This window comes from Phyllobates terribilis, unplaced genomic scaffold (assembly GCF_046119375.1).
Source record: "Phyllobates terribilis strain yellow unplaced genomic scaffold, ASM4611937v1 Scaffold_7883__1_contigs__length_34630, whole genome shotgun sequence".
Lineage (NCBI taxonomy): Eukaryota > Metazoa > Chordata > Amphibia > Anura > Dendrobatidae > Phyllobates > Phyllobates terribilis.
This window is the reverse complement of record NW_027370623.1, coordinates 7,185-34,631: the sequence shown is the minus strand read 5'-3', so window position 1 is coordinate 34,631 and position 27,447 is coordinate 7,185. Positions and strand designations below refer to the sequence as shown.

The 27,447-nt window shown below is 56.0% G+C and overlaps 1 protein-coding gene across 1 annotated transcript; it reads right to left on the bottom strand.

Moving 5' to 3' along the window:
- Positions 1 to 5,104: 5,104 nt before the first annotated feature.
- Positions 5,105 to 27,447, bottom strand: PSMD4 (proteasome 26S subunit ubiquitin receptor, non-ATPase 4). Its single transcript, XM_073670440.1, has 10 exons — positions 27,326 to 27,447; positions 19,895 to 20,035; positions 8,021 to 8,135; positions 7,857 to 7,943; positions 7,632 to 7,700; positions 6,600 to 6,815; positions 6,410 to 6,518; positions 6,207 to 6,338; positions 5,633 to 5,697; positions 5,105 to 5,549 (listed from the first exon to the last, which is right to left on the bottom strand). The coding sequence occupies exons 1-10, from the start codon at positions 27,349 to 27,351 to the stop codon at positions 5,379 to 5,381; spliced, it is 1,131 nt and encodes a 376-aa protein (XP_073526541.1). The 5' UTR covers positions 27,352 to 27,447; the 3' UTR covers positions 5,105 to 5,378.

Here is a 27,447-nt window from a genome sequence, read left to right as displayed (position 1 = left end):
CCAGCCTACCCCCCCCCACACACACACCACCCAGCCTACCCCCTCCCACACACACACACCACCCAGCCTAACCCCCCCCCACACACACACACACCCAGCCTAATCCCCCCCACACACACACCACCCAGCCTAACACCCCCCCCACACACACACCACCCAGCCTAATCCCCCCCCACACACACCACCCAGCCTAATCCCCCCCCCCACACACACACACCACCCAGCCTAATCCCCCCCCCACACACACACACCACCCGGCCTAACCTCCCCACCCACACACGCCACCCGGCCTAACCCCCACCCACACACAGCACCCACCCTATCCCCCCCACACACAGCACCCAGCCTACCTCCCCCACACACACAGCACCCAGCCTACCCCCCCACACACACACACACACCACCCAGCCTACCCCCCCCCCCACACACACACACACACACCACCCAGCCTACCCCCCCCACACACACACACACCACCCAGCCTACCCCCCCCACACACACACACACCACCCAGCCTACCCCCCCCCACACACACACACACACCACCCAGCCTACCCCCCCCCCACACACACACACCACCCAGCCTACCCCCCCCCCCACACACACACACACACCACCCAGCCTACCCCCCCCCACACACACACCACCCAGCCTACCCCCCCCCACACACACACCACCCAGCCTAACCCCCCCCACACACCACCCAGCCTAACCCCCCCCACACACACACACAACCCAGCCTAACCCCCCCCCCACACACACACACACCACCCAGCCTAACACCCCCCCCACACACACCACCCAGCCTACCCCCCCCACACACACACCACCCAGCCTACCCCCTCCCACACACACACACCACCCAGCCTAACCCCCCCCCACACACACACACACCACCCAGCCTAACACCCCCCCCCCCACACACACACCACCCAGCCTACCCCCCCCCCACACACACACCACCCAGCCTACCCCCCCCACACACACACCACCCAGCCTACCCCCCCCACACACACACCACCCAGCCTAACCCCCCCCCACACACACACACAACCCAGCCTAACCCCCCCCCACACACACACACAACCCAGCCTAACCCCCCCACACACACACACACACCACCCAGCCTAACACCCCCCCCACACACACCACCCAGCCTACCCCCCCCACACACACACCACCCAGCCTACCCCCTCCCACACACACACACCACCCAGCCTAACCCCCCCCCACACACACACCACCCAGCCTAACACCCCCCCCCCACACACACACCACCCAGCCTACCCCCCCCCCACACACACCACCCAGCCTACCCCCCCCACACACACACCACCCAGCCTAACCCCCCCCCCCACACACACACACACCACCCAGCCTAACACCCCCCCCACACACACACACACACCACCCAGCCTACCCCCCCCACACACCACCCAGCCTAACCCCCCCCCCCCACACACACACACCACCCAGCCTAACCCCCCCACACACACCACCCAGCCTAACCCCCCCACACACACACACACAGCACCCACCCTACCCCCCCACACACCACACACAGCACCCACCCTACCCCCCCCACACACCACCCAGCCTAACCCCCCCTACACACACACACCACCCAGCCTAACCCCCCCCCACACACACACACAACCCAGCCTAACACCCCCCCCACACACACACACACACACCACCCAGCCTACCCCCCCCCCACACACACACCACCCAGCCTACCCCCCCCCACACACACACCACCCAGCCTACCCCCTCCCACACACACACACCACCCAGCCTAACCCCCCCCCCACACACACACACACCACCCAGCCTAACACCCCCCACACACACACACACACCACCCAGCCTACCCCCCCCCACACACACACACACACCACCCAGCCTAACCCCCCCCCCACACACACACACACACCACCCAGCCTAACCCCCCCCCCCCACACACACACACCACCCAGCCTAACCCCCCCCACACACACACACACCACCCAGCCTAACCCCCCCACACACACACCACCCAGCCTAACCCCCCCACACACACACCACCCAGCCTAACCCCCCCACACACACACCACCCAGCCTAACCCCCCCACACACACACCACCCAGCCTAACCCCCCCACACACACACCACCCAGCCTAACCCCCCCACACACACATACAGCACCCACCCTATCCCCCCCACACAGCACCACCCAGCCTAACCCCCCCACACACACCACCCAGCCTAACCCCCCCCACACACACACACAGCACCCACCCTACCCCCCCCCACACACACAGCACCCACCCTACCCCCCCCACACACCACCCAGCCTAACCCCCCCTACACACACACACACCACCCAGCCTAACCCCCCCCACACACAGCACCCACCCTATCCCCCCACACACCACCCAGCCTAACCCCCCCCTACACACACACACCACCCAGCCTAACCCCCCCCACACACAGCACCCACCCTATCCCCCCCACACACCACCCAGCCTACCCCCCCCACACACACACCACCCAGCCTAACCCCCCCCACACACACACCACCCAGCCTACCCCCCCCACACACACACCACCCACCCTACCCCCCCCCCCACACACACAGCACCCACCCTACCCCCCCCACACACACACACACAGCACCCACCCTACCCCCCCCACACACACAGCACCCACCCTACCCCCCCCACACACACACACACACACACACCACCCACCCTATCCCCCCCCCACACACACCACCCAGCCTAACCCCCCCCCCACACACACACAGCCTATTCCCCCTCACAACACCCAGCATATCCCTCCAACAATACCCAGCATCCAGCATATCCCCCCCACATCACCCAGCATGAAGCCTATCCCCCTCCCCCACAACACCCGGCATGAAGCCCCCCCCCCCCACAACACCCAGCATGAAGCCCATACCCGCCCCCCCCACAACACCCGGCATGAAGCCCCCCCCCCCCCCACAACACCCAGCATGAAGCCCCCCCCCCCCACAACACCCAGCATGAACCCCCCCCCCCCCCACAACACCCAGCATGAAGCCCCCCCCCCCCACAACACCCAGCATGAAGCCCATACCCGCCCCCCCCACAACACCCGGCATGAAGCCTATCCCCCACCCACAACACCCAGCATATCCCCCCATAACACCCAGCATATCCCTCCCACAATACCTAGGATCCAGCTTATCCCACAACACCCATAATACCTCCCCCAAAACACCTCCCAGTAGTTTCCACGTCCATATCACTGTGCCTTCAGCATATCAGCCACCCCCCTAATATCCCCTTACAAAAACATAGCATGTGGTGTCTGATCAGATGACCAGTAGGAGCCCCGGGGTTGTGGCCCCAATACGGCGGACCCCGCCATACGGCCACACTCCTCCCATAAATCACTGCTGTGACGGGACGGCTCCTCTGCACCCACATTTATTACCGGGAGAGACTACAGCATGCACATCCCCCACAACCGGAACGTAAAAGGGGACAGGGCTGGCAACCTGCACAGGGCTGACCCGCTGGCTGTCAGCTACAGGGGGCGGGGCCGTGACAACCTGCACAGGGCTGACCCGCTGGCTGCCAGCTACAACCTGCACAGGGCTGACCCCGCTGGCTGCCAGCTACAACCTGCACAGGGCTGACCCCGCTGGCTGCCAGCTACAACCTGCACAGGGCTGACCCCGCTGGCTGCCAGCTACAACCTGCACAGGGCTGACCCCGCTGGCTGCCAGCTACAACCTGCACAGGGCTGACCCCGCTGGCTGCCAGCTACAACCTGCACAGGGCTGACCCCGCTGGCTGCCAGCTACAACCTGCACAGGGCTGACCCCGCTGGCTGCCAGCTACAACCTGCACAGGGCTGACCCCGCTGGCTGCCAGCTACAACCTGCACAGGGCTGACCCCGCTGGCTGCCAGCTACAACCTGCACAGGGCTGACCCCGCTGGCTGCCAGCTACAACCTGCACAGGGCTGACCCCGCTGGCTGCCAGCTACAACCTGCACAGGGCTGACCCCGCTGGCTGCCAGCTACAACCTGCACAGGGCTGACCCCGCTGGCTGCCAGCTACAACCTGCACAGGGCTGACCCCGCTGGCTGCCAGCTACAACCTGCACAGGGCTGACCCCGCTGGCTGCCAGCTACAACCTGCACAGGGCTGACCCCGCTGGCTGCCAGCTACAACCTGCACAGGGCTGACCCCGCTGGCTGCCAGCTACAACCTGCACAGGGCTGACCCCGCTGGCTGCCAGCTACAACCTGCACAGGGCTGACCCCGCTGGCTGCCAGCTACAACCTGCACAGGGCTGACCCCGCTGGCTGCCAGCTACAACCTGCACAGGGCTGACCCGCTGGCTGTCAGCTACAACCTGCACAGGGCTGACCCGCTGGCTGTCAGCTACAACCTGCACAGGGCTGACCCGCTGGCTGTCAGCTACAACCTGCACAGGGCTGACCCGCTGGCTGTCAGTTACAACCTGCACAGGGCTGACCCGTTGGCTGTCAGTTACAACCTGCACAGGGCTGACCCGCTGGCTGTCAGTTACAACCTGCACAGGGCTGACCCGCTGGCTGTCAGTTACAACCTGCACAGGGCTGACCCGCTGGCGGTCAGTTACAACCTGCACAGGGCTGACCCGCTGGCTGTCAGTTACAACCTGCACAGGGCTGACCCGCTGGCTGTCAGTTACAACCTGCACAGGGCTGACCCGCTGGCTGTCAGTTACAACCTGCACAGGGCTGACCCGCTGGCGGTCAGTTACAACCTGCACAGGGCTGACCCGCTGGTGGTCAGTTACAACCTGCACAGGGCTGACCCGCTGGTGGTCAGTTACAACCTGCACAGGGCTGACCCGCTGGTGGTCAGTTACAGGGGGCGGGGCTGAGGTAACACAGGAGGGGGGAGCACCCCTCAATCTCCCCGGTGGGCGTAGAGGACACATGCACTGACCTCAGCCCTCCTCTGCGTATCCAGTATTAATGACTGTATGCGGTGGGCACCGTGTCTTGGATCGGCTGCTGCACAGGGTGAGACGTGCTGTGACCCGGGAAGGGGTGGAGTCTCAGCCCGCAGCATCCATGGGGTGATGACGGTGGGCTATAGAAGCTTTTATTCGTGATGTCACATCAGTGTACAAACATGGCGGCAGAACATGTGACCGAAGCCGGCCACGTCCACAACCTTCACCCCCTTGCTGCACTATAAGTACCAGCAAGCACGTAAACCTCGGAAGGTGCAAAGAACACTTTATACATGGCAAAGGGGCCCGACACCCCAATATCCCCGCTCCATGTAGGGGCCACCTCTGTGCATGGTGATTTATGCGTGGAGCGGACCCCACTATGACCCTGGACCCCGTTACTTCTTCTCCTCCTCCTTTTTGTCTTTCTTGCTGTCTTTGGAGGCCTGGGAGGCCAGAGACCCCATGGCATTGCGGATGGCTTCATTGTTGGGGTCCACACCCGGCAGGTTTTCCAGAACGCTCTGCAGGAATTCGGGGTCCTGCATGACATCATAGTCGTCCTCCTCCTGTCAGAGAGAGTGGAAGTGTGGGCACAGGAGCTGACACTCCATGACACCCACACGTGGACCGCAGCGGGGGAGGGGGTTACCTTGCTAGGCTCTGGGATCTCCATGGCGCTGCTGTCCAAATCACCCTGCTCCGCCTGACCGAACTCTGCAGGAGAGAGGAGAAGGGTCACGCCCCTGCGGTACGCGGCGCCGAGGGGGGAGGGGAGACGGGTCACGCCCCTGCGGTACGCGGCGCCGAGGGGGGAGGGGAGACGGGTCACGCCCCTGCGGTACGCGGCGCCAAGGGGAGACGGGTCACGCCCCTGCGGTACGCGGCGCCAAGGGGAGACGGGTCACGCCCCTGCGGTACGCGGCGCCAAGGGGAGACGGGTCACGCCCCTGCGGTACGCGGCGCCAAGGGGAGACGGGTCACGCCCCTGCGGTACGCGGCGCCAAGGGGAGACGGGTCACGCCCCTGCGGTACGCGGCGCAAAGGTGGGGTGAGGTGGGGTGGGGGTTGGGGAGACGGGTCACGCCCCTGTGGCATATGGCGCAGAGGGGAGATGCGTCACATGCCCGCTATATATAGCACACACCATCTTATACACCAGTGAACTTATGCGCCCTCCCTGTACTATGACAGAGGAAGCCCCTGTGTACGCCCCCCGCACGCACCGGCTCCTTGTAGGGACATCTGCATGGCGTACGCGATCTGCTCGTCCTCCGTCATGCTGCTGAAGTCGGGCAGTCCGCTGCGGCCTCCTTCCTGCTGCCCAATCGTCATCTTCAGCAGAGCCTCATCTGAGTCTGGACACAGAACACAATTAGGGGGGCTCTAATGTGCCCAGGAGACCACCCCCACCGCCACCATCCCTCACCATCGCCAACTGTGGAGGTGATGCCAGCTTCAGCGGCTGATGCGGCAGCTGCTCTCCTGGCCTCCTCTTCCTGCCGCTGTCTCTGCTCCTCCATTGACACCCGCAGAGCCTGTGGGCACACACGAGGGTCAGTACCTAGGTCTTGGGGGCTCACATGGCACTAAGCTGCCACCTTGGAAACAGCACTTACCAGCGCCAGTTCTGGGTCAGCACTGGGATCAACACCAAACTCAAAGTCACTGGCACCCAGTCCAAGCATGGCGCCCCCTTCTCCTGCCAGGATGGGCGAGCTGATGAGAGCGTCTGCCAGGCTGGGCCCCGGGGGTACAGTGACCAGATGAGACCCCGTGCCGTCCTTCCCGTTCAGTGTGTTAATGAAAGCCGTCAGCTTCTCTGTATTGGATTCCTAAGGGAGAAGCAGAGCGGCCATTATCCCTCTGTCCATGTGCATCTATCCCCCCAGCACTCGCCTCCCCCCTCGCACTACCCCCCCAGCGCTCGCATTCGCCCCAGAACGGCACCACCGGCGCTCGCCTCCTCCCCAGAACGGCACCACCGGCGCTCGCCTCCTCCCTCGCACTGCCCCCCCAGCGCTCGCCTCCGCCCCAGAACGGCACCACCGGCGCTCGCCTCCGCCCCAGAACGGCACCACCGGCGCTCGCCCCCCCCCCCCTCGCACTGCCCCCCCCAGCGCTCGCCTCCTCCCCAGAACGGCACCACCGGCGCTCGCCTCCTCCCCAGAACGGCACCACCGGCGCTCGCCTCCTCCCCAGAACGGCACCACCGGCGCTCGCCTCCTCCCCAGAACGGCACCACCGGCGCTCGCCTCCTCCCCAGAACGGCACCACCGGCGCTCGCCTCCTCCCCAGAACGGCACCACCGGCGCTCGCCTCCTCCCCAGAACGGCACCACCGGCGCTCGCCTCCTCCCCAGAACGGCACCACCGGCGCTCGCCTCCTCCCCAGAACGGCACCACCGGCGCTCGCCTCCTCCCCAGAACGGCACCACCGGCGCTCGCCTCCTCCCCAGAACGGCACCACCAGCGCTCGCCTCCTCCCCAGAACGGCACCACCAGCGCTCGCCTCCGCCCAAGTACTGCCACCCCAGTATTTGCCTCCTCCCCTGCACTGCCAACCAGGCACTTGCCTCGTCCCCGGCAGGGCCCCCTCCAGCTCTCCGGCACTGCCCCTTACCACTCCAGCACTGCCCCCCCTCCACTTACCTCCTCCCCAAAGTTGATGATGTCTACGCTGACCTTCTCCTTCTTCAGACGCTTGGCCATCTTCACCAGCTGCAGGACACAGGGGTGTTAGCATGCAGAGTACCTTTCCATGCTCCCACACCCCAGCACAGATCTGAGATGTCACCCACTCATTACAAACAGTGCAGCTGTAGAAGCTGATAACAGAGAGCAGCAGTAGCCTCTGCCCCTTTGAAGGCGACCTACGTCCTTTTCGTTGTCCTCCACCGGACTGCCCACGAAGGCGATGATCCTCATTTTGTGGTTCTTCCCCTGCCGGTGCTTCAGAGCCAGCTGAGGAGAGAAGACGACACAATCACCATGTTCTCAGCAGGAGAACAGTGGCGCACCCCAGAGACCCCAAAACTCACGTGTGCGATGCGGATCCCTGTGCAGAAGCTGATCTTACCCACCGGCTGTACAGAGTGAAGCTTGGAGAGGATTCTGCCTGTGTCCGGGGTGAGGGTGGTGAGCACCTCGCAGTTACTGCAAGAGAGGGGAAGAATGAATGCCCATCCCGGGGAGCAGCCCGATCCTGGGAAGGGGTCAGCGCCCCGCCCCGATCCTGGGAAGGGGTCAGCGCCCCGCCCCGATCCTGGGAAGGGGTCAGCGCCCCGATCCTGGGAAGGGGTCAGCGCCCCGATCCTGGGAAGGGGTCAGCGCCCCGATCCTGGGAAGGGGTCAGCGCCCCGATCCTGGGAAGGGGTAGCACCCTGATCCTAAGGAGCAGCCCACCCCGATCCTGGGAAGCGTCAGCACCAAGATCCTAAGGAGCGGCCCACCCCGATCCTGGGAAGGGTCAGCACCCCGATTCTAAGGAGCGGCCCACCCCGATCCTATGAAGGGTCAGCACCAAGATCCTAAGGAGCGGCCCATCCCGATACTGGGAAGGGCCAGCACCCTGATCCTAAGGAGCGGCCCACCCCGATACTGGGAAGGGCCAGCACCCTGATCCTAAGGAGCGGCCCACCCCGATCCTGGGAAGCGTCGGCACCAAGATCCTAAGGAGCGGTCCACTTTGCAGCTGAACAGGGAGCCATTATTCGAGTGTCCGCCGCCCCCCTTTCCGATTTATGCCTCTATATATGATGCGTTCCAAACCCCCAAGGGATCTGAGCTTTGCCTCTCCCCTGATATAGTTAGAGATATGCGATAATACACAGGCTAATATAAGAGCAAAGATCCTCCCCCAGTGCTATATACAGGCTGGAATATGATAAGCCCCTCCCCTATGGATATATACAGGCTAATACATAAGCTAAGCCCCTCCCCCAGTGATATATATGCTTCATAGAAAATATTAGCAGCTGGTGGGGCTCCAACTTTTGCTTTGTAATCGTTCCCTCCCCAGAAGTGATACGCTACCAGAAAGCAGGCGTCCAATCAGGCCTATATTGTATTTCAAATCTGATCGGTGGTGGCAGCGAATAATGTTAATTGGGTTATCGTGAGGCTATCAGTAATGGTACGAGGGCATATACACATACTCCATGCGTTGGAAGGTGGTGTGTATGTCATACGCTCACTGCTAGCTTGCTAATAACTACTTAGTGAGAACAGCCTGCAGCCTCCTATATTGATCTTAGGCCAATCGTGCAACTGTCCGGACGATAGGGGGCAGCAGAGAGCTGTTCACTGAAGAGATCATAGTGGGTGGTCTCTGTGAGTAATGGGGATCCTGTGAATCACTGACATGAACCATCTTAGTTAAAATGCATGAAGTCTTTTTGATGCCCAGATGACTGAGAGAAGATGCCTTTTGTGAGAAAGACAGAGGTAAAATAGACAGAACTCTTTATAAAAAGAGTTAGACAACAAAAAGGATATATGGGTTCATACATAAACAGGGAAGTGTAAGCCCTTTTGTCCACAGGAAAAGGCCTTTTAAGTTTCAAAAGGATTAAAGCAGATATCTCACACCCGATAGAAAGATCTATTGTCACCAAGTATACACATTCCTTTCATCAGAACAGATATACATCTCTGAAAGGAAACATGGAATGTTGGAATTTGTATAAATTCGATATTAATGAGACATTTTCAGCACCGGGGCTAACGGGAAGAAGACACATCATTTTTTATAACTGTAACCCCTGCCAATGAGCCACAAATCCACAGTGGTCATATAACTGACAACAGCCATGCCATGTTTACTACCCAAGTAAAGATAAAATCCCGATGGAAAATATCGCGTCAATCTCGAATTTCTGCGATCATCCGGTAAGGAGTTCTCATAAGTTGGGATTTCATAAAATCCTGAAGGGCTGAGGACAGCCCACATGAGGTCATCACAGAGGAGTGTGTGGGTGGGACTCAGGGCTGATAAAAGATCAAGCCGAATTATCATCTGGGTTCCTGTAGAGAGATAAAAGTGCTTCTCAAAAAATTAGAATATCACCAAAAAGTTAATTTATTTCAGTTCTTCAATACAAAAAGTGAATCTCCTGTATTATATAGAGTCATTACACACAGAGCGATCTATTATATAGAGTCATTACACGCAGAGCGATCTATTATATAGAGTCATTACACACAGAGCGATCTATTATATAGAGTCATTACACGCAGAGCGATCTATTATATAGAGTCATTACACGCAGAGCGATCTATTATATAGAGTCATTACACACAGAGGGATCTATTATATAGAGTCATTACACACAGAGCGATCTATTATATAGAGTCATTACACACAGAGCGATCTATTATATAGAGTCATTACACGCAGAGCGATCTATTATATAGAGTCATTACACGCAGAGGGATCTATTATATAGAGTCATTACACGCAGAGGGATCTATTACATAGAGTCATTACACGCAGAGGGATCTATTACATAGAGTCATTACACGCAGAGGGATCTATTATATAGAGTCATTACACGCAGAGGGATCTATTATATAGAGTCATTACACGCAGAGGGATCTATTATATAGAGTCATTACACGCAGAGGGATCTATTATATAGAGTCATTACACGCAGAGGGATCTATTATATAGAGTCATTACACGCAGAGGGATCTATTATATAGAGTCATTACACGCAGAGGGATCTATTATATAGAGTCTTTACAAGCAGAGCGATCTATTATATAGAGTCTTTACAAGCAGAGGGATCTATTATATAGAGTCATTACACGCAGAGGGATCTATTATATAGAGTCATTACACGCAGAGGGATCTATTATATAGAGTCATTACACGCAGAGGGATCTATTATATAGAGTCTTTACACACAGAGGGATCTATTATATAGTCATTACACACAGAGGGATCTATTATATAGAGTCATTACACACAGAGGGATCTATTATATAGAGTCATTACACACAGAGGGATCTATTATATAGAGTCATTACACACAGAGGGATCTATTATATAGAGTCATTCCACACAGAGGGATCTATTATATAGAGTCATTCCACACAGAGGGATCTATTATATAGAGTCATTCCACACAGAGGGATCTATTATATAGAGTCATTACACACAGAGGGATCTATTATATAGAGTCATTACACACAGTGATCTATTTCTGTTGATGATTATGGTTTACAGCCAATGAAAACACAGAAGTCATTATCTCAGTAAATTAGAATACTTAATAACAGATTGAAAAATCCGAAATGTCTGTTCAGTAAATGCCCTCAATACTTGGTCGGCTCCTTGTGCATCAATCAATGCGGCAATGTGGCATGGAGGCGGATCAGCCCGTGGCATGGAGGCGGATCAGCCCGTGGCATGGAGGCGGATCAGCCCGTGGCATGGAGGCGGATCAGCCCGTGGCATGGAGGCGGATCAGCCCGTGGCATGGAGGCGGATCAGCCCGTGGCATGGAGGCGGATCAGCCCGTGGCATGGAGGCGGATCAGCCCGTGGCATGGAGGCGGATCAGCCCGTGGCATGGAGGCGGATCAGCCCGTGGCATGGAGGCGGATCAGCCCGTGGCATGGAGGCATCAGCCCGTGGCATGGAGGCGATCAGCCCGTGGCATGGAGGCGATCAGCCTGTGGCATGGAGGGCGATCAGCCTGTGGCATGGAGGGCGATCAGCCTGTGGCATGGAGGGCGATCAGCCTGTGGCATGGAGGGATCAGCCTGTGGCATGGAGGCGATCAGCCTGTGGCATGGAGGGATCAGCCTGTGGCATGGAGGGATCAGCCTGTGGCATGGAGGGATCAGCCTGTGGCATGGAGGGATCAGCCTGTGGCATGGAGGGATCAGCCTGTGGCACTGCTGAGGTGTTATGGAAGCCCAGGTGGCTTTGATAGCCGCCTTCAGCTCGTCTGCATTGTTGGGTCTGGGGTCTCTCATCTTGCTCTTGACAATACCCCATAGATTCTCTATAATAGATCCTCTATGGGGTTAAGGTCAGGCGAGTTTGCGGCCAATCAAGCACAGTGATACTGTTGTGAGTAAACCAGGTATTGGTACTTTTGGCCGTGTGGACAGGGGCCAAGTCCTGCTGGAGAAGGACATTTCCATCTCCATAAAGCTTGTCGGCAGAGGGAAGCATGAAGTGCTGTAAAATGTCCTGGTAGACGGCGGCGCTGACTTTGGTCCTGATAAAACACAGTGGACCTCCACCAGCAGATGACATGGCCCCCAAACCATCACTGATTGTGGAGACTTCACACTAGACCCCCAGCAGCTTGGATTGTGGCCTCTCCACTCTTCCTCCAGACTCCGGGACCTTGATTTCCAAATGAAATGCAGAATTTACTTTCATCTGAAAACACCTTGGAGCACTGAGAACAGTCCAGGTCTTCTTCTCTTTGGCCCAGGTAAGACGCTTCTGGCGTTGTCTATTGGTCATGAGCGGCCTGACACCAGGAATGTGACACTTGTAGCCCATGTCCTGGATACGTCTGTGTGTGGTGGCTCTTGAAGCAATGACTCCAGCAGCCGTCCACTCCTTGTGAATCTCCACCAAATGTCTGAATGGCCTTTTCTTAACAATCCTTTCCAGGCTGCGGTTATCCCGGTTGCTTCTGCACCTTTTTCTACCACACTTTTTCCTTCCACTCATCTTTCCATTATTATGCTTGGATACAGCACTGTGTGAACAGCCAGCTTCTTTACCAATGACCTTCTGTGGCTTACCCTCCTTGTGGAGTGTGTTAATGACTGCCTTCTGGACATCTGTCAAGTCAGCAGTCTTCCCCATGATTGTGGAGCCCACTGAAACAGACTAAGGGACCTTTTTAATCGCTTCGGAAGCCTATGCAGGTGTTTTGTTAATTATTCTAATTTACTGAGATAATGACTTTAGCGTTTTCATTGGCTGTAAACCATAATCATCAACATTTACAGAAATAAACACGTGAAATAGATCCCTCTGCGTGCAACGACCCCATAGAATAGATCCCTCTGCGTGCAACAACCCCATAGAATAGATCCCTCTGCGTGCAACGACCCCATAGAATAGATCCCTCTGCGTGCAACGACCCCATAGAATAGATCCCTCTGCGTGCAACGACCCCATAGAATAGATCCCTCTGCGTGCAACGACCCTATATAATAGATCCCTCTGCGTGTAATGGCTCTATATAATAGATCCCTCTGCGTGTAATGGCTCTATATAATAGATCCCTCTGCGTGTAATGGCTCTATATAATAGATCCCTCTGCGTGTAATGGCTCTATATAATAGATCCCTCTGCGTGTAATGGCTCTATATAATAGATCCCTCTGCGTGTAATGACTCTATATAATAGATCCCTCTGCGTGTAATGACTCTATATAATAGATCCCTCTGCGTGTAATGACTCTATATAATAGATCCCTCTGCGTGTAATGACTCTATATAATAGATCCCTCTGCGTGTAATGGCTCTATATAATAGATCCCTCTGCGTGTAATGGCTCTATATAATAGATCCCTCTGTGTGTAATGGCTCTATATAATAGATCCCTCTGTGTGTAATGGCTCTATATAATAGATCCCTCTGTGTGTAATGACTCTATATAATAGATCCCTCTGTGTGTAATGACTCTATATAATAGATCCCTCTGTGTGTAATGACTCTATATAATAGATCCCTCTGTGTGTAATGGCTCTATATAATAGATCCCTCTGTGTGTAATGGCTCTATATAATAGATCCCTCTGTGTGTAATGGCTCTATATAATAAATCCCTCTGTGTGTAATGACTCTATATAATAGATCCCTCTGTGTGTAATGACTCTATATAATAGATCCCTCTGCGTGTAATGACTCTATATAATAGATCCCTCTGCGTGTAATGACTCTATATAATAGATCCCTCTGCGTGTAATGACTCTATATAATAGATCCCTCTGTGTGTAATGACTCTATATAATAGATCCCTCTGTGTGTAATGACTCTATATAATAGATCCCTCTGTGTGTAATGACTCTATATAATAGATCCCTCTGTGTGTAATGACTCTATATAATAGATCACTCTGTGTGTAATGACTCTATATAATAGATCCCTCTGCGTGTAATGACTCTATATAATATAGGAGATTCCTGTCCGCCGGTCGTTCTCCAGCGTTAGTGGTTTCCTTCTCTAGTTTGGATAATATCTATGATCGGTGTAGTAAGTTTCTTATGTTTACCCCTAGTATTTTCTGTAACTGTATACTCTGCATTGTTTCGTCCCCTTGTAAACTCTTTGTATATTTTTATAAACCCTGCCGCCCTGTGGATTAAACATAAAATGTCATCGTTCTGTAACCGCGCCTCGCAGCCATCCGCTACCTGTCAGGAGTATAAACGATCGGTGGTGGCGGTCGTTAGTCTGCGGTTATCATGGAGCCAGCGGTGATTGTACGGGGGGATATACATATATTCCAGGTGTTGTAATCCGGGTGGTATATATACTATACGCTCACTGTTAGTTTTCCAATAACTGGCTTGTTAGTGCACACAGCCGGCGGCCTCCTCTGTTATTCATCGGCCAATCCCTTCCCTGGCCGTGCTACTATGATAAATCCATGACACACAGGCTGGTATATAGGCTAAGCCCCTCCCCCAGAGATATATACAGGCTGGCATATAGGCTAAGCCCCTCCCCCAGAGATATATACAGGCTGGCATATAAGCTAAACCCCTCCCCCAGAGATATATACAGGCTGGCATATAGGCTAAGCCCCTCCCCTAGAGATATATACAGGCTGGCATATAAGCTAAGCCCCTCCCCCAGAGATATATACAGGCTGGCATATAGGCTACGCCCCTCCCCCAGAGATGTATATAGGCTAAGCCCCTCCCCCAGAGATATATACAGGCTGGCATATAGGCTAAGCCCCTCCCCCAGAGATATATACAGGCTGGTATATAAGCTAAGCCCCTCCCCCAGAGATATATACAGGCTGGCATATAGGCTAAGCCCCTCCCCCAGAGATATATACAGGCTGGCATATAAGCTAAACCCCTCCCCCAGAGATATATACAGGCTGGCATATAGGCTAAGCCCCTCCCCCAGAGATATATACAGGCTGGCATATAAGCTAAGCCCCTCCCCCAGAGATATATACAGGCTGGCATATAGGCTAAGCCCCTCCCCCAGAGATATATACAGGCTGGCATATAGGCTAAGCCCCTCCCCCAGAGATATATACAGGCTGGCATATAAGCTAAGCCCCTCCCCCAGAGATATATACAGGCTGGCATATAGGCTAAGCCCCTCCCCCAGAGATATATACAGGTTGGCATATAAGCTAAGCCCCTCCCCCAGAGATATATACAGGCTGGCATATAAGCTAAACCCCTCCCCCAGAGATATATACAGGCTGGCATATAAGCTAAGCCCCTCCCCCAGAGATATATACAGGCTGGCATATAAGCTAAACCCCTCCCCCAGAGATATATACAGGCTGGCATATAAGCTAAGCCCCTCCCCCAGAGATATATACAGGCTGGCATATAGGCTACGTCCCTCCCCCAGAGATGTATATAGGCTAAGCCCCTCCCCCAGAGATATATACAGGCTGGCATATAGGCTAAGCCCCTCCCCCAGAGATATATACAGGCTGGTATATAAGCTAAGCCCCTCCCCCAGAGATATATACAGGCTGGCATATAGGCTAAGCCCCTCCCCCAGAGATATATACAGGCTGGCATATAAGCTAAACCCCTCCCCCAGAGATATATACAGGCTGGCATATAGGCTAAGCCCCTCCCCCAGAGATATATACAGGCTGGCATATAAGCTAAGCCCCTCCCCCAGAGATATATACAGGCTGGCATATAGGCTAAGCCCCTCCCCCAGAGATATATACAGGCTGGCATATAGGCTAAGCCCCTCCCCCAGAGATATATACAGGCTGGCATATAAGCTAAGCCCCTCCCCCAGAGATATATACAGGCTGGCATATAGGCTAAGCCCCTCCCCCAGAGATATATACAGGTTGGCATATAAGCTAAGCCCCTCCCCCAGAGATATATACAGGCTGGCATATAAGCTAAACCCCTCCCCCAGAGATATATACAGGCTGGCATATAAGCTAAGCCCCTCCCCCAGAGATATATACAGGCTGGCATATAAGCTAAACCCCTCCCCCAGAGATATATACAGGCTGGCATATAAGCTAAGCCCCTCCCCCAGAGATATATACAGGCTGGCATATAAGCTAAGCCCCTCCCCCAGAGATATATACAGGCTGGCATATAAGCTAAGCCCCTCCCCCAGAGATTTATACAGGCTGGCATATAAGCTAAGCCCCTCCCCCAGAGATTTATACAGGCTGGCATATAAGCTAAGCCCCTCCCCCAGAGATATATACAGGCTGGCATATAGGCTAAGCCCCTCCCCCAGAGATATATACAGGCTGGTATATAAGCTAAGCCCCTCCCCCAGAGATATATACAGGCTGGTATATAGGCTAAGCCCCTCCCCCAGAGATATATACAGGCTGGTATATAGGCTAAGCCCCTCCCCCAGAGATATATACAGGCTGGTATATAAGCTAAGCCCCTCCCCCAGAGATATATACAGGCTGGTATATAGGCTAAGCCCCTCCCCCAGAGATATATACAGGCTGGCATATAGGCTAAGCCCCTCCCCCAGAGATATATACAGGCTGGCATATAAGCTAAGCCCCTCCCCCAGAGATATATACAGGCTGGTATATAGGCTAAGCCTCTCCCCCAGAGATATATACAGGCTGGCATATAAGCTAAGCCCCTCCCCCAGAGATATATACAGGCAGGTATATAAGCTAAGCCCCTCCCCCAGAGATATATACAGGCTGGTATATAGGCTAAGCCCCTCCCCCAGAGATATATACAGGCTGGCATATAGGCTAAGCCCCTCCCCCAGAGATATATACAGGCTGGCATATAGGCTAAGCCCCTCCCCCAGAGATATATACAGGCTGGCATATAGGCTAAGCCCCTCCCCCAGAGATATATACAGGCTGGCATATAGGCTAAGCCCCTCCCCCAGAGATATATACAGGCTGGCATATAAGCTAAGCCCCTCCCCCAGAGATATATACAGGCTGGCATATAAGCTAAGCCCCTCCCCCAGAGATATATACAGGCTGGTATATAGGCTAAGCCCCTCCCCCAGAGATATATACAGGCTGGCATATAAGCTAAAACCCTCCCCCAGAGATATATACAGGCTGGCATACAAGCTAAGCCCCTCCCCCAGAGATATATACAGGATGGCATATAAGCTAAGCCCCTCCCCCAGAGATATATACAGGCTGGTATATAGGATAAGCCCCTCCCCCAGAGATATATACAGGCTGGTATTTAAGCTAAGCCCCTCCCCCAGAGATATATACAGGCTGGTATATAAGCTAAGCCCCTCCCCCAGAGATATATACAGGCTGGTATATAGGCTAAGCCCCTCCCCCAGAGATATATACAGGCTGGTATATAGGCTAAGCCCCTCCCCCAGAGATATATACAGGCTGGTATATAAGCTAAGCCCCTCCCCCAGAGATATATACAGGCTGGTATATAAGCTAAGCCCCTCCCCCAGAGATATATACAGGCTGGTATATAAGCTAAGCCCCTCCCCCAGAGATATATACAGGCTGGTATATAGGCTAAGCCCCTCCCCCAGAGATATATACAGGCTGGTATATAGGCTAAGCCCCTCCCCCAGAGATATATACAGGCTGGTATATAAGCTAAGCCCCTCCCCCAGAGATATATACAGGCTGGTATATAGGCTAAGCCCCTCCCCCAGAGATATATACAGGCTGGTATATAAGCTAAGCCCCTCCCCCAGAGATATATACAGGCTGGTATATAGGCTAAGCCCCTCCCCCAGAGATATATACAGGCTGGTATATAGGCTAAGCCCCTCCCCCAGAGATATATACAGGCTGGTATATAGGCTAAGCCGCTCCCCCAGAGATATATACAGGCTGGTATATAGGCTAAGCCCCTCCCCCAGAGATATATACAGGCTGGCATATAGGCTAAGCCCCTCCCCCAGAGATATATACAGGCTGGCATATAGGCTAAGCCCCTCCCCCAGAGATATATACAGGCTGGCATATAGGCTAAGCCCCTCCCCCAGAGATATATACAGGCTGGCATATAGGCTAAGCCCCTCCCCCAGAGATATATACAGGCTGGCATATAGGCTAAGCCCCTCCCCCAGAGATATATACAGGCTGGCATATAGGCTAAGCCCCTCCCCCAGAGATATATACAGGCTGGCATATAGGCTAAGCCCCTCCCCCAGAGATATATACAGGCTGGCATATAGGCTAAGCCCCTCCCCCAGAGATATATACAGGCTGGCATATAGGCTAAGCCCCTCCCCCAGAGATATATACAGGCTGGCATATAGGCTAAGCCCCTCCCCCAGAGATATATACAGGCTGGCATATTGGCTAAGCCCCTCCCCCAGAGATATATACAGGCTGGCATATTGGCTAAGCCCCTCCCCCAGAGATATATACAGGCTGGTATATAAGCTAAGCCCGTCCCCCAGAGATATATACAGGCTGGCATATAAGCTAAGCCCCTCCCCCAGAGATATATACAGGCTGGCATATAGGCTAAGCCCCTCCCCCAGAGATATATACAGGATGGCATATAGGCTAAGCCCCTCCCCCAGAGATATATACAGGCTGGCATATAGGCTAAGCCCCTCCCCCAGAGATATATACAGGCTGGTATATAAGCTAAGCCCCTCCCCCAGAGATATATATAGGCTGGTATATAGGCTAAGCCCCTCCCCCAGAGATATATACAGGCTGGTATATAAGCTAAGCCCCTCCCCCAGAGATATATACAGGCTGGCATATAGGCTAAGCCCCTCCCCCAGAGATATATACAGGCTGGCATATAAGCTAAGCCCCTCCCCCAGAGATATATACAGGCTGGTATATAGGCTAAGCCCCTCCCCCAGAGATATATACAAGCTGGTATATAAGCTAAGCCCCTCCCCCAGAGATATATACAGGCTAGCATATAGGCTAAGCCCCTCCCCCAGAGATATATACAGGCTGGTATATAAGCTAAGCCCCTCCCCCAGAGATATATACAGGCTGGCATATAGGCTAAGCCCCTCCCCCAGAGATATATACAGGCTGGCATATAGGCTAAGCCCCTCCCCCAGAGATATATACAGGCTGGCATATAGGCTAAGCCCCTCCCCCAGAGATATATACAGGCTGGTATATAGGCTAAGCCTCTCCCCCAGAGATATATACAGGCTGGTATATAGGCTAAGCCCCTCCCCCAGAGATATATACAGGCTGGTATATAAGCTAAGCCCCTCCCCCAGTGATATATACAGGCTGGCATATAGGCTAAGCCCCTCCCCCAGTGAAATATACAGGCTGGTATATAAGCTAAGCCCCTCCCCGAGAGATATATACAGGCTAGCATATAAGCTAAGCTCCTCCCCCAGTGATATATACAGGCTAGCATATAGGCTAAGCTCCTCCCCCAGTGATATATACAGGCTACCATATAGGCTAAGCCCCTCCCCCAGAGATATATACAGGCTGGTATATAAGCTAAGCCCCTCCCCCAGAGATATATACAGGCTAGCGTATAAGCTAAGCCCCTCCCCCAGTGATATATACAGGCTGGCATATAGGCTAAGCCCCTCCCCCAGAGATATATACAGGCTGGCATATAGGCTAAGCCCCTCCCCCAGTGAAATATACAGGTTGACATAAGCTAAGCCCCTCCCCCAGAGATATATACAGGCTGGTATATAGGCTAAGCCCCTCCCCCAGTGGTATATACAGGACATGTGAGGGGCATCACAGGGGACCGAGCTCAGCGAGGGTGGCACTTACTTGGCGAGGGTGATGAGCCCCACGTTGTTCTCGGGGTTGCTGCGCGTCTTGGAGTGACACACGATGTTCACAGCGTCCTGCTGCGCCTGCAGCCGCGTCGGAAGGAAGTCGCCATTTCTCATATATTCACTGTTATCCACACTGCAAGGCAAAGGGCGGAGTGAGGACCCCGACAATGGGGGCAGGAGAAAGGAGGAGGAGGGGGGCAATCAGGAGAAAGGAGGAGGAGGAGGAGGAGGGGGGCAATCAGGAGAAAGGAGGAGGAGGAGGAGGAGGGGGGCAATCAGGAGAAAGGAGGAGGAGGAGGAGGAGGGGGGCAATCAGGAGAAAGGAGGAGGAGGAGGAGGAGGGGGGCAATCAGGAGAAAGGAGGAGGAGGAGGAGGAGGGGGGCAATCAGGAGAAAGGAGGAGGAGGAGGAGGGGGGACAATCAGGAGAAAGGAGGAGGAGGAGGAGGGGGGACAATCAGGAGAAAGGAGGAGGAGGAGGAGGGGGGACAATCAGGAGAAAGGAGGAGGAGGAGGAGGGGGGACAATCAGGAGAAAGGAGGAGGAGGAGGAGGGGGGACAATCAGGAGAAAGGAGGAGGAGGAGGAGGGGGGACAATCAGGAGAAAGGAGGAGGAGGAGGAGGGGGGACAATCAGGAGAAAGGAGGAGGAGGAGGAGGGGGGCAATCAGGAGAAAGGAGGAGGGGGGCAATCAGGAGAAAGGAGGAGGGGGGCAATCAGGAGAAAGGAGGAGGGGGGCAATCAGGAGAAAGGAGGAGGGGGGCAATCAGGAGAAAGGAGGAGGGGGGCAATCAGGAGAAAGGAGGAGGGGGGCAATCAGGAGAAAGGAGGAGGGGGGCAATCAGGAGAAAGGAGGAGGGGGAGGGGGGCAATCAGGGGAAAGGAGGAGGGGGGCAATCAGGGGAAAGGAGGAGGGGGGCAATCAGGAGAAAGGAGGAGGAGGAGGAGGGGGGCAATCAGGAGAAAGGAGGAGGAGGAGGGGGGCAATCAGGAGAAAGGAGGAGGAGGAGGAGGGGGGCAATCAGGAGAAAGGAGGAGGAGGGGGGCAATCAGGAGAAAGGAGGAGGAGTAGGGGGGCAATCAGGAGAAAGGAGGAGGAGGATGAGGGGGGGCAATCAGGAGAAAGGATGAGGAGGATGAGGGGGGGCAATCAGGAGAAAGGATGAGGAGGATGAGGGGGGCAATCAGGGGAAAGGAGGAGGAGGAGGGGGGGCAATCAGGGGAAAGGAGGAGGGGGGGCAATCAGGGGAAAGGAGAAGGAGGAGGAGGGGGGCAATCAGGGGAAAGGAGGAGGGGGTTCAATCAGGGGGAAGGAGGAGGAGGGGGTTCAATCAGGGGGAAGGAGGAGGAGGGAGGACAATCAGGGTGAAGGAGGAGGAGGGAGGACAATCAGGGAGGAGGAGGAGGGAGGACAATCAGGGAGAAGGAGGAGGAGGGGGACAATCAGGAGAAAGAAGGAGGAGGAGGGGGGACAATCAGGGGAAAGAAGGAGGAGGAGGGGGGCAATCAGGAGAAAGGAGGAGAAGGAGGGGGGCAATCAGGAGAAAGGAGGAGAAGGAGGGGGGCAATCAGGGGAAAGGAGGAGGGGGGCAATCAGGGGAAAGGAGGAGGAGGAGGGGGGCAATCAGGGGAAAGGAGAATAATCAGGGGAAAGGAGGAGGAGGAGGGGGGCGATCAGGAGAAAGGAGGAGGATGGGGGCAATCAAGGGAAAGGAGGAGGAGGAGGGCAATCAAGGGAAAGGAGGATGAGGAGGGGGGCAATCAGGAGAAAGGAGGAGGAGGGGGCCAATCAGGAGAAAGGAGGAGGATGGGGGCAATCAGGAGAAAGGAGGAGGAGGGCAATCAGGGGAAAGGAGGAGGAGTAGGGGGCAATCAGGGGAAAGGAGGAGGAGGAGGAGGGGGGCAATCAGGGGAGAGGAGGAGGAGGGGGGCAATCAGGGGAAAGGAGGAGGAGGAGGAGGGGGGCAATCAGGAGAAAGGAGGAGGAGGATAGGGGCAATCAAGTGAAAGAAGGAGGAGGAGGGGGCAATCAAGGGAAAGAAGGAGGAGGAGGGCAATCAAGGGAAAGGAGGATGAGGAGGGGGGCAATCAGGGGAAAGGAGGAGGAGGAGGGGGGCAATCAGGGGAAAGGAGGATAATCAGGAGAAAGGAGGAGGATGGGGGCAATCAAGGGAAAGGAGGAGGAGGAGGGCAATCAAGGGAAAGGAGGATGAGGAGGGGGGCAATCAAGGGAAAGGAGGATGAGGAGGGGGGCAATCAGGAGAAAAGAGGACAATCAGGGGAAAGGAGGAGGAGGAGGGGGGCAATCAGGAGAAAGGAGGAGGAGGGGGCCAATCAGGAGAAAGGAGGAGGATGGGGGCAATCAAGGGAAAGGAGGAGGAGGGCAATCAGGGGAAAGGAGGAGGAGTAGGGGGCAATCAGGGGAAAGGAGGAGGAGGGGGGCAATCAGGGGAAAGGAGGAGGAGGAGGAGGGGGGCAATCAGGGGAAAGGAGGAGGAGAAGGGGGGCAATCAGGAGAAAGGAGGAGGAGGATAGGGGCAATCAGGGGAAAGGAGGAGGAGGAGGAGGGGGCAATCAAGTGAAAGAAGGAGGAGGAGGGGGCAATCAAGGGAAAGAAGGAGGAGGAGGGCAATCAAGGGAAAGAAGGAGGAGGAGGGCAATCAAGGGAAAGGAGGAGGAGGAGGGGGGCAATCAGGGGAAAGGAGGAGGAGGAGGGGGGGCAATCAGGGGAAAGGAGGAGGAGGAGGGGGGGCAATCAGGGGAAAGGAGGAGGAGGAGGGGGGGCAATCAGGGGAAAGGAGGAGGAGGAGGGGGGGCAATCAGGGGAAAGGAGGAGGGGGGGCAATCAGTGGAAAGGAGGAGGGGGGGCAATCAGGAGAAGGAGGAGGAGGGGGGGCAATCAGGAGAAGGAGGAGGAGGGGGGCAATCAGGAGAAGGAGGAGGAGGGGGGGCAATCAGGGGGAAGGAGGAGGAGGGGGTTCAATCAGGGGGAAGGAGGAGGAGGGGGTTCAATTAGGGGGAAGGAGGAGGAGGGGGTTCAATCAGGGGGAAGGAGGAGGAGGGGGTTCAATCAGGGGGAAGGAGGAGGAGGGGGGACAATCAGGGGGAAGGAGGAGGAGGGGGGACAATCAGGGGGAAGGAGGAGGAGGGAGGACAATCAGGGAGAAGGAGGAGGAGGGGGACAATCAGGAGAAAGAAGGAGGAGGAGGGGGGACAATCAGGAGAAAGGAGGAGGAGGAGGGGGGACAATCAGGAGAAAGGAGGAGGAGGGGGGCAATCAGGGGAAAGAAGGAGGAGGAGGGGGGCAATCAGGAGAAAGGAGGAGAAGGAGGGGGGCAATCAGGGGAAAGGAGGAGGAGGAGGGGGGCAATCAGGGGAAAGGAGGATAATCAGGGGAAAGGAGGAGGAGGAGGGGGGCGATCAGGAGACAGGAGGAGGAGGATGGGGGCAATCAAGGGAAAGGAGGAGGAGGAGGGCAATCAAGGGAAAGGAGGAGGAGGAGGGGGCCAATCAGGAGAAAAGAGGACAATCAGGGGAAAGGAGGAGGAGGAGGAGGGGGGCAATCAGGGGAAAGGAGGAGGAGAAGGGGGGCAATCAGGGGAAAGGAGGAGGAGAAGGGGGGCAATCAGGGGAAAGGAGGAGGAGAAGGGGGGCAATCAGGGGAAAGGAGGAGGAGAAGGGGGCAATCAGGGGAAAGGAGGAGGAGGAGGGGGGCAATCAGGGGAAAGGAGGAGGAGGAGGAGGAGGAGGGGGCAATCAAGGGAAAGAAGGAGGAGGAGGAGGGGGCAATCAAGGGAAAGAAGGAGGAGGAGGAGGGGGCAATCAGGGGAAAGAAGGAGGAGGAGGGGGCAATCAGGAAAAAGAAGGAGGAGGAGGGGGCAATCAAGGGAAAGAAGGAGGAGGAGGAGGGGGCAATCAGGGGAAAGAAGGAGGAGGAGGGGGCAATCAGGAAAAAGAAGGAGGAGGAGGGGGCAATCAGGAAAAAGAAGGAGGAGGAGGAGGGGGGCAATCAAGAAAAAGAAGGAGGAGGAGGAGGAGGGGGGCAATCAGGAAAAAGAAGGAGGAGGAGGAGGGGGGCAATCAGGAAAAAGAAGGAGGAGGAGGAGGGGGGGCAATCAGGAAAAAGAAGGAGGAGGAGGAGGGGGGGCAATCAGGAAAAAGAAGGAGGAGGAGGAGGGGGGGCAATCAGGAAAAAGAAGGAGGAGGAGGAGGGGGGGCAATCAGGAAAAAGAAGGAGGAGGAGGAGGGGGGGCAATCAGGAAAAAGAAGGAGGAGGAGGAGGGGGGGCAATCAGGGGAAAGGAGGAGGAGGACGGGGCAATCAGGAGAAAGGAGGAGGAGGACGGGGCAATCAGGAGAAAGGAGGAGGAGGACGGGGCAATCAGGAGAAAGGAGGAGGAGGACGGGGCAATCAGGAGAAAGGAGGAGGAGGACGGGGCAATCAGGAGAAAGGAGGAGGAGGACGGGGCAATCAGGAGAAAGGAGGAGGAGGACGGGGCAATCAGGAGAAAGGAGGAGGAGGACGGGGCAATCAGGAGAAAGGAGGAGGAGGACGGGGCAATCAGGAGAAAGGAGGAGGAGGACGGGGCAATCAGGAGAAAGGAGGAGGAGGACGGGGCAATCAGGAGAAAGGAGGAGGAGGACGGGGCAATCAGGAGAAAGGAGGAGGAGGACGGGCAATCAGGAGAAAGGAGGAGGAGGACGGGGCAATCAGGAGAAAGGAGGAGGAGGACGGGGCAATCAGGAGAAAGGAGGAGGAGGACGGGGCAATCAGGAGAAAGGAGGAGGAGGACGGGGCAATCAGGAGAAAGGAGGAGGAGGACGGGGCAATCAGGAGAAAGGAGGAGGATGGGGGCAATCAAGGGAAAGGAGGAGGAGGAGGGCAATCAAGGGAAAGGAGGAGGAGGAGGGGGCCAATCAGGAGAAAAGAGGACAATCAGGGGAAAGGAGGAGGAGGAGGAGGGGGGCAATCAGGGGAAAGGAGGAGGAGAAGGGGGGCAATCAGGGGAAAGGAGGAGGAGAAGGGGGGCAATCAGGGGAAAGGAGGAGGAGAAGGGGGGCAATCAGGGGAAAGGAGGAGGAGAAGGGGGCAATCAGGGGAAAGGAGGAGGAGGAGGGGGGCAATCAAGGGAAAGAAGGAGGAGGAGGAGGGGGCAATCAAGGGAAAGAAGGAGGAGGAGGAGGGGGCAATCAGGGGAAAGAAGGAGGAGGAGGGGGCAATCAGGAAAAAGAAGGAGGAGGAGGGGGCAATCAAGGGAAAGAAGGAGGAGGAGGAGGGGGCAATCAAGGGAAAGAAGGAGGAGGAGGGGGCAATCAGGAAAAAGAAGGAGGAGGAGGGGGCAATCAGGAAAAAGAAGGAGGAGGAGGAGGGGGGGCAATCAAGAAAAAGAAGGAGGAGGAGGAGGGGGGCAATCAGGAAAAAGAAGGAGGAGGAGGAGGGGGGGCAATCAGGAAAAAGAAGGAGGAGGAGGAGGGGGGGCAATCAGGAAAAAGAAGGAGGAGGAGGAGGAGGGGCAATCAGGAAAAAGAAGGAGGAGGAGGAGGGGGGCAATCAGGAAAAAGAAGGAGGAGGAGGACGGGGCAATCAGGAGAAAGGAGGAGGAGGACGGGGCAATCAGGAGAAAGGAGGAGGAGGACGGGGCAATCAGGAGAAAGGAGGAGGAGGACGGGGCAATCAGGAGAAAGGAGGAGGAGGACGGGGCAATCAGGAGAAAGGAGGAGGAGGACGGGGCAATCAGGAGAAAGGAGGAGGAGGACGGGGCAATCAGGAGAAAGGAGGAGGAGGACGGGGCAATCAGGAGAAAGGAGGAGGAGGACGGGGCAATCAGGAGAAAGGAGGAGGAGGACGGGGCAATCAGGAGAAAGGAGGAGGAGGACGGGGCAATCAGGAGAAAGGAGGAGGAGGACGGGGCAATCAGGAGAAAGGAGGAGGAGGACGGGGCAATCAGGAGAAAGGAGGAGGAGGACGGGGCAATCAGGAGAAAGGAGGAGGAGGACGGGGCAATCAGGAGAAAGGAGGAGGAGGACGGGGCAATCAGGAGAAAGGAGGAGGAGGACGGGGCAATCAGGAGAAAGGAGGAGGAGGACGGGGCAATCAGGAGAAAGGAGGAGGAGGACGGGGCAATCAGGAGAAAGGAGGAGGAGGACGGGGCAATCAGGAGAAAGGAGGAGGAGGACGGGGCAATCAGGAGAAAGGAGGAGGAGGACGGGGCAATCAGGAGAAAGGAGGAGGAGGACGGGGCAATCAGGAGAAAGGAGGACGGGGCAATCAGGAGAAAGGAGGAGGAGGACGGGGCAATCAGGAGAAAGGAGGACGGGGCAATCAGGAGAAAGGAGGACGGGGCAATCAGGAGAAAGGAGGAGGAGGACGGGGCAATCAGGAGAAAGGAGGAGGAGGACGGGGCAATCAGGAGAAAGGAGGAGGAGGACGGGGCAATCAGGAGAAAGGAGGAGGAGGACGGGGCAATCAGGAGAAAGGAGGAGGAGGACGGGGCAATCAGGAGAAAGGAGGAGGAGGAGGGCAATCAAGGGAAAGGAGGAGGAGGAGGGGGGCAATCAGGAGAAAAGAGGACAATCAGGGGAAAGGAGGAGGGGGGCAATCAGGAGAAAGGAGGAGGAGGGGGCCAATCAGGAGAAAGGAGGAGGATGGGGGCAATCAAGGGAAAGGAGGAGGAGGGCAATCAGGGGAAAGGAGGAGGAGGAGGGGGCAATCAGGGGAAAGGAGGAGGAGGAGGAGGAGGGGGGCAATCAGGGGAAAGGAGGAGGAGAAGGGGGGCAATCAGAGGAAAGGAGGAGGAGAAGGGGGGCAATCAGGGGAAAGGAGGAGGAGAAGGGGGGCAATCAGGGGAAAGGAGGAGGAGGAGGGGGGCAATCAGGGGAAAGGAGGAGGAGGAGGGGCAATCAGGGGAAAGGAGGAGGAGGGGCAATCAGGGGAAAGGAGGAGGGGGGCAATCAGGGGAAAGGAGGAGGAGGGGGCAAGCAGGGGAAAGGAGGAGGAGGGGGGGCAATTAGGGGAAAGGAGGAGGAGGGGCAATTAGGGGAAAGGAGGAGGAGGAGGGGGGGCAAATAGGGGAAAGGAGGAGGAGGGGGAGGAGAAGTCCCTCACATTGTAGAGTTATTTTACAACAACCAATCTGAAGGTGTGTTTCATTTCCTCTGCCGCATCTAGTAAATAACAAACGCGTTCTGATTGGTGGCTGTAGTTGGCTCTCTACTGGGATTGGCCTTTCTCGGGGTTTCCATAGCAGTCCCGGCCCCCGGCTGCCGCTGCTCCCCTGAGTCATCCCGGCAGCGCTGGATTTGTGCCGGTGCCGTCTCCTCTGACTCTATATAAGGCCCGTCCTTCTGCTCCAGGTCTCAGCTCAGTGTCTCCCGCCCCGCTCCCTGCCCTCCTCCCTTATTCCCGCTGCCGGCTCCGGTACTCACCACACCATAGTACTTTCCAGCACCATCTTGCTGTATTGTCACTGTGAACCTGCTCCCTAACAACGGCCGCTCTCATTGGAGGGAACATTCATCCAATCAGTTTCATTTCCTATTCTCTGCGC